At 42.7% G+C, this 7841-nt stretch overlaps 1 protein-coding gene across 1 annotated transcript; it reads left to right on the top strand.

Moving 5' to 3' along the window:
- The first annotated feature begins 780 nt into the window (after positions 1–780).
- dok4 (docking protein 4) lies at positions 781–6988 on the top strand. The gene is made up of 8 exons (XM_053847602.1): positions 781–1275; positions 2352–2459; positions 3320–3434; positions 5277–5396; positions 5525–5714; positions 5864–6002; positions 6607–6706; positions 6849–6988. The coding sequence occupies exons 1-8, from the start codon at positions 1195–1197 to the stop codon at positions 6908–6910; spliced, it is 915 nt and encodes a 304-aa protein (XP_053703577.1). The 5' UTR covers positions 781–1194; the 3' UTR covers positions 6911–6988.
- The last annotated feature ends 853 nt before the right edge of the window (positions 6989–7841 follow it).

Here is a 7841-nt window from a genome sequence, read left to right as displayed (position 1 = left end):
TTTGCCACATATGGTGGCAGCAGTGTGTCATTGAATTGACTTGAAAACGTGAAATTTGAGATAGAAGTTGAAGAGAAAAAAATTATGAAGACCGTGATGCCGCCCCAACAGTAAAAACATTTTATGGGGATATTTTTATTTACACTTCACTTATATCTTCTTTATAGTTTATAAAACAATACATATCATTTTATTTTATGCCATTTAGCCATTGTTTTGTTATGTTAATTTTATTTTTTATGTTAATTTTATTTTTTTATAGTTTTCTCGGTTTGGATTAACTGTAAATATGATGAATATGCGCCTGGTCCTGCTGCTGGTTGGACTTTTCTATAACAAATAAATGTATTGGATGGGTCCATTTGTTCTGAAAAAGGTGGACCCTGAGATCAAAAAGGTTAAGAACCCCTGAGCTAGAACAAACTCTGCCGCTGATCACCGTTGACCCTTCCATTGTCCTGCATTAGGTCCCGTTGTATTTTCCATCTCTCTTTCACCGCTAGATCAAATGATGTTGTGATGCAGACGATACACAGACTTACCTTTCAGTTCGGGATTCTCCTGCTGCTGCAGCAGTTCGAGCCAGATGGCAAATGCCATCTTGTCCTCCACGATCCTGAGGTCCTGACTGGTTGTTGAGACTGAATCTAAGGGCACCTGAACTTCCGGGCCCCTAGACTGTGAAGTAATCTGTCGGTGTGCAGCTACACTTTTAATAGTCTTGTTTACGTTCATGTGATGTGTACAGGCTCGCAGGTGTGTCCTTTCTTGTGTGTTCCATTTCTGTCTCGGTGCTCTTAAAATTATTATTATACCAGTGTATATACACACATGCTGGTACACACTCACTCAAACTTAGTCACTTGTAGACACACACACATAAAGGCAGCGCCACCCAAACACTTCCAGCTTTCCCATCTACTTATCAGTGCGTGTGCTACACAATGAATAATAAATGATAATGTTGTGCTTCCCACTCAACAATGAATAATATATGCTTATATATATAATCCTCCATTACCATTCCTCTTCTCATTTCCCTGACTCTTGTGAAAGGCATTTCTGACCATCTCAATGAAAGGCATGCCGGCGGGGAGAGCGCGGCGCTCCATGGTGCACACCCGCGGCAGCCACTCCGTTCTTGGGCGCTCAGCGGAGGCGCAATAGAAGAAAGCTGGACGGTCTTGAGATGGAATGCTGGCTTTGGAAATGGCCTCCAACTTCAATGACGTTGTCAAGCAAGGATACGTCCGCCTGCGCAGCCGCAAGCTCGGGGTGAGTCAATGTTCTATCTGGGGTGTTGAATCTGTGGCGACCGTATTCAGAGGTCAAAGGGCAATACTACCGAGGGTTGAGGGCGTCATTCACCGCCTCTTGAGCTGACCAGCTTTATTTACTCTGCCATGAGGCCAAACTTTTTCACCCATATCCTCAGACTGCAACATGACGAATTGGTTCTGCAGATGGTGGCCACAGACCGCTTCTCTGTCCTCGTCCCTTCCGGTCCGTTTCACGGCCAATACCCATCAGGAAGCTGTGGTTTCTGCAGGCCACAGAAGTTGCTCAGATGTAGCGTCTCACCCAGTATGGCTGGTCAATGTACGCTCTCCCAGCCCAGTTTAGGGCCACACAAATAACAGCCACCTTGTGTCAGCGATTCCTGCATGAAGACGCTATTGATGTGGTGTATCCACCTGCCCGCTCCCCTGTCCTGAGTCCACCTAACACCCCTGGGATATCACATACTGTTCCATCCCACCACTCGTCTCTGTCCTGCAGCCACAGAAGCCCTGTCAACACTGGCAAAATGCAAAAGTTGCCTAGAAATGGGCTGAAAACATGTGGCCACCACCTGCAGCACCATTCTGTTGTAGCTGCCCTGAGTCCGTTACATATTTTGATACTGGTATGATGGTATTATGAAACAGTATTGCGGGGTGGATGAAACAGTGTCCTGATTTTTGGAGGCCACCAGATGGCGCTGTAGGTTTTAAAATGATGTGAGGTTTCATTGAAATGGTTGTTCAAGTCCAAACATTTTACAGCAAACAGCGCCATCTGGTGGCCTCTGATGAGCAGGACACTGTTTCATGAAACCTCATCAAGCCGTTGCCAGTAAATACATAGTATTTACTAAGTAAATCAATTTAAATAAAATTTGTTATATAAAATCTGTCCTACACACGAAAGTCTGGCGGGACATTTCTTATTATTATTATTATTATTATTATTATTATTATTATTATTATTATTATTATTATTATTATGATTATTATGCTTTTCTAGGCGACTCAAAGACACTTTACAAAAATGAAAATGATTCCTAATTCATTTTCCCCCTGCCCTTCCAGATCTATCGACGTTGCTGGCTGGTTTTCAAGAAATCATCCAGCAAAGGACCACATCGACTGGAGAAACACCAGGATGAGAAGTCGTCATACAGTCGAACCTGTCTTAAGGTGTGTCTTCTGCTGTACGCTGACTGGATTATTTTGTTTAGTTTTTTTCCTTTTGCGGGAGGGGTAGATCCATGTACAGCAGGGGTCACCAGCTGTTTAGCAACAGCACGCTACTCCACAAGCAGTGTGTGACCTGAAAGGCTGCCATCAGTTCAGTACACACTTCTGAAGTCACGCTATATGATGGATGATAAAAGATATTTATCAGGTTTCACAATAATTCCCAGTGGTGCAACAAAAAAAGGAATCTCAAAATCAAACATAATACGATGGTTATTACTTGAAAATGTAAATTATTATTATTACTATTTTATTTTTGCATGGCCTGTGGGAAACTCCCTTGGTCTCTGTGCATACAGGTGTCTCCTCCCACCATCATGTGCAAATGATGTGTGGAGTGTGTTACTCTGCCGTTCCTGAAATGGAACCTTTGAAAAAATTGTTATGACGCTGAAATATTAAAAACCATAATAAAAAAAGTTTGTCTTCGTTTTCTATTGCTGACTACCTGTCCCTTGTCTGGTTCCGTAATGAAGTGGCCTCCGTTGCCTGTGTTTGTTCATTTCAAACCAGGTGTCTGTTCTCCTGTAGTGTCTGAGATCACTGAGGTGTTTTGTCCACGTAACTGACCCTCACTCCTTTTCAAACCGCTCTCTGTCAACGCTGGAGATGCTAGTGCTTGCAGTGAACCAGCACTTGTGTAAACACTCAACCAACAGCAGCATCCTACAGCTTCCTCATTCTGATGCTTCTCCAAGCCATTATTATAGAGCTTGTTCTCACATGTTTGTGCAGGCTGCACAGTGAATCTTAATCTTACTATACAATTTATCTATTGTTTCCATCCAACTCTTGTCTAGGTGATTGAGCTCAGCAATGTCAAGACTGTCACACGGTTGCTGAGGGACACCAAGCGACATGCTGTGACTGTCGTCTTCGCGGATGACACATCACGCACCTTCACCTGTGATTCAGGTAAAAGAGAAGCACTTTATCACAAGCAAACGATGTATAGTTTGTGGGGTTTTTTTACACCACGAAATGTGCTCCAAAAAGTTACTTTTCCATTCTGGTTTATCTCTTAGTGAAGGGCCTTTTCTCGTCTACATACAAGATAAGTTCCTTCCTTTAGAAGACATTTGCATCTGTTAGATAGAACCATTCTTCATGCATCCATTTTATAGAGGTAACACTGTAACGCACGTCTTCCTTTGTTTCTTGCTATGATCTCATAATAAAGCATTAGAATCTCAAGTTGAGGAGACCAGACTCCAATGATTTAGACCAGTGTTTTTCAACCTTATTTAAGCTACCATACACTTCTGGTAATGAAAAAAATAGCAAGGCACACTGCTGAAGGTACATAGGTCAAAGCACAATTGTACTTAGTTCGAAGTCCTGTGGAAAATCATTTTTAATTTGTACAATTGTATTGTTATTTGCCATACCAATTGTTATTTATTTGCTGAAACAAATACAGTGGTACCTTGGTTCTCGACCACAATTCGTTCCAGACGGCCGTTCTTGAAGCAATTTGTTCGAAATCCGAATCGATTCTTCCCATTACAATGAATGGAAAAAGAACTAATGCGTTCCAAGCCTTAAAATAGTCTTTTGTAGGAGTGAATGTAGAGTGTCTGCTGCAGGTGCGCTGTTCCTCTATGTGTGTGGCCGCTGCATGTGGGAGGGGTTGCCGAGTGAGTGAGGTCTCTCCAGAAGTGAAGAGGTGCCCGGTGCGTGTCCAGCTCTGAATGTGCGCTTCTGTGCAGTTTGGCTGTGACAAAGTCATAAACCAAGTCACGCTCTGTCCCAGACTGGCCTCATCCCTGTCCCAGCTCCAGCCCACAACAGGACATCAAACCCTGGAGTGAGCGCTCCAGCACCTCCCCTGTGACACTCTACCACGGTCCAGTGCGGAGACAGGAAAGGTTTTACACCTCAATATGAAGAAAAAACAGCCAGTAACTGTAGTTAACGGGACACGTCTGCATACAGAGGCTGCGTTATACACAATAACAAAGCACGTCGTTTTTTCGGGGGCGTTCAAGTTCTGCATTTTCATTCGAAATCAGTAGCAAAAAGTCCAGGACGTTCGAAAACCGAGGTACCACTGTAGCAGAAAATGGCTGTATAAAAATGTCTCCAGAAAAGGGTGGGCAATGTGGCATAAATATATAATGATTTATTTATTTATTTTAAATGAATGTCTTCATCCCCATCTCTTTTGCATGAGTTTATTCTAGTTTTCGACAATTTTTGACATTCTTTGCCTCCGCTTCATAACATAATATATCCTTCTCTTGTCACATTTTGGAGAGCATTGATTTGGTTCTCCATTTAGATTTTAGCCAACCTTTAAACCACAGAGCAAACTTTGCTGGTCTACGAGTGTCAATAAAGTTTTGATGTGAGACGTTAGCTCTGTTAGCTCTGCGGTGAAGACAGTCTGTGGCGTCGCGCGTCAGTCAAGGAACACTCCATCATTCTGTGGTGAAGATGTGTGGTCACGTTAGAGGCGCATCAGTGAACTGGTGAATTTGTCTGGCGTCCAGTTGAAAAAAGCTTATTTAGACACATGAAGAGGAGAGACAAGGAACATGCTGGACACCAGGTAGAAGAAGACGAGGAAGATTGGGCTGCAATGGTGAGATGAAGGACGAGATGGACTAGGTGTGAGCGACTACAGAGGATGCACAACATACACTGTGTTAAGGTGGAGGAGACTGACTAGCTCTGGCAACCTCTTGGGGGAAATGCACAACAATGAAAAATAATAACAATAATAATAACAGCATATGTTTTCTTTCATCTCTCCAGAACTGGAGGCAGAAGACTGGTTCAAGACGTTACACATAGAGTGTGTGGGAAGTCGACTGAATGACATCAGTTTGGGGGAGCCGGACCTTCTGGCCGCTGGCGTGCAGTGTGAATGCACAGGTGCCACACATGCTCATGCTGGAATACAAACACGGGTGGTGATGCTCTGCTAGAACAGACTCACAAGTGACGGTATACGACATTGAAGTTGTTGCTCCTCAATCCCACGATGTTCTGTTCTTGTCCAGAACGCTTCGATGTCTTTCTCCTTCCCCACCCCAACCTGGACATCTATGGCGAGTGTATGATGCAGATAACTCAGGAGAACATCTACCTATGGGATGTCAACAACCCCAGCACCAGGCTGGTCACATGGCCCCTCAGCTCGCTGCGTCGCTATGGCCGTGATGCCACACGCTTCACCTTTGAGGCGGGAAGGTGAGGAGTGTGAGCGTGTGAGCATGTCTATCCTAGTGAGGTCCAATTTCGGGGGAAAACACCTCCTTGTGGGGCCCTTAAAATTCCAGTTACCGCAGTGTTGTACTAGCACTCTGCTTCCGACGATAAGGTGACAATGGTGTGTGCAGCAAATGCGACAGTGGAGAAGGACTCTACACTTTCCAGACGAGAGAAGGAGAACAAATCTACCAGAGGGTCCACTCCTCCACCCTGGCCATCGCGGAGCGCCACAAGAGGGCGCTGATGGAGCTGGACAGGAACAGCAGGGTGATGTGCCTCATAACTCAACAGTCCACAGAGTGTCCTATTCATATCATGGGCTTTTACATGCAGTTGAGGGAACACAGACAACACAGGCTTTGGTCCCATACTTCTGTCTGTCTGGAGAGGTGGTTTTGTCCCGAACCTCTCTGGCATCAGGAGTGTAATATTTTGCCTCAGGCAAATCAGCACACGATGAGAAAAATGACAGAACTGGCGAAAAAAGATCTGTGACTAGAATTTTGTTCAAAGCTCTTAATGCCAAGAAATCACTTAGACGTACTCATAGAGCTGGAGTTACATCCAGGTAGCTAGTATTTATCTCACTTTAACTTGGACTGTGACATTTGTGGAACATAATTCTTAGATCTCTGTACCATATGCTAGAGTCTGTCCAAGTCAGGGGTCAGCTTAAAAGATGCCACTGTCTTCCCACCGTCTAGAATAAGCAGTACACAAATCAAAATGTGTATTTATACATTTATATTTACAGATGAATAAACACAGGGGTCATTTTGAAGCCCCTGGACAAAGCAGGATAGGGCCCCTTTTTGAATGTTCCATTTTTGTCATGTGTAGTTCTTAACCTTCTCATTATTTGTTCCTTTAGTGGCTGACAAAACGGTCGGAGCTGAGCTCCCACCCCTGTACTCCCACTGACATCCTGCCTCGGTCTGCTTACTGGCATCACATCACTGGAAACCGGACTGGTAGGTCTCAATTACGGCTCAAACCCACAGAGAAATTGGATTTATCACCTCAGTCAGACTGAGCTCAGCAACCTAATGTCTGTGACCACAGTTATTTTTTCTTGGTAGCAAGTCCTGTGAGTCCTGTCTCTTCTTCTCTCAGCAGCGCCCTTTGGAAGCTCCGGCGCTCCTCCGTCACCCATGCAGTGCAGTTCGGGACGATGAGGATTTGTAAGCCTCACAATTGCGCCAATGCAGCAGCTCAAAACTCCACCCAGTTTTTAAGTTTCTACAAGTCTTTCATGTTTTTTTTTTATGCAACAAACATGGCATGGTAGCCTCATCCATCAAAATGTGTTGTGCCACCACTTACTGTCACGTACAACAACAATAAAGGTTTATTTGAATGCATTCTCCCGAGCCACAGATTTCTTCTGCCACATTGATGTTATCTTATCAAGTCTGGTTATCAAGCGTTAGAGATTTAAAAATAGAACCATAGGCACGGTACACACATTTTGAAATGAATTCCTCTGTTGTTATATATATATATATATATATATATATATATATATATATATATATATATATATATATATATATATATATATATATATATATATATATATATATATATATATATATATATATATATATATATATGTTTTAAATATGTTGTTGTTCTAAACACCCAACTTTTGTCTTCATTGATGGCTTCCAACACAACAATAACTACTGGCTGTTAAATGTGAATCGAAGCCAAGTGACACATTTTATCACAGGGAAATGCAATGACTGTTGCATACTTTTTAAAAACAAGCATTTCAGTGACATTATAAACGATTATCATAGAAAAGAATACAATGATAATACAAAAATATCAATGTTTCAATTTTTTAGTCACACAGAGTTACATCACTAAAAGGCGTAAATACGTTACGTCTAATGCTGAAAAATGTTGAAAAAAAAATTGGAAATTCACTTCAATTCAACATAATATTGCTAAATAACAAGTTGTGTGGAAAATATAGCGATCGTTGTTAATCACACCCAGCACTCAAACACAGAGGACAAATAAGTAGCGCGTGAGAGGAACGTTACCATTATTCTAACTGAATAATAATAATTACAACGGACCGAGCGTAAAGCGGTCTAT

The sequence above is a fragment of the Synchiropus splendidus genome, chromosome 1 (assembly GCF_027744825.2).
Source record: "Synchiropus splendidus isolate RoL2022-P1 chromosome 1, RoL_Sspl_1.0, whole genome shotgun sequence".
NCBI lineage: Eukaryota > Metazoa > Chordata > Actinopteri > Syngnathiformes > Callionymidae > Synchiropus > Synchiropus splendidus.
Note: the sequence above shows the minus strand (reverse complement) of the source record. Positions and strands in the feature narration are given on the sequence as shown.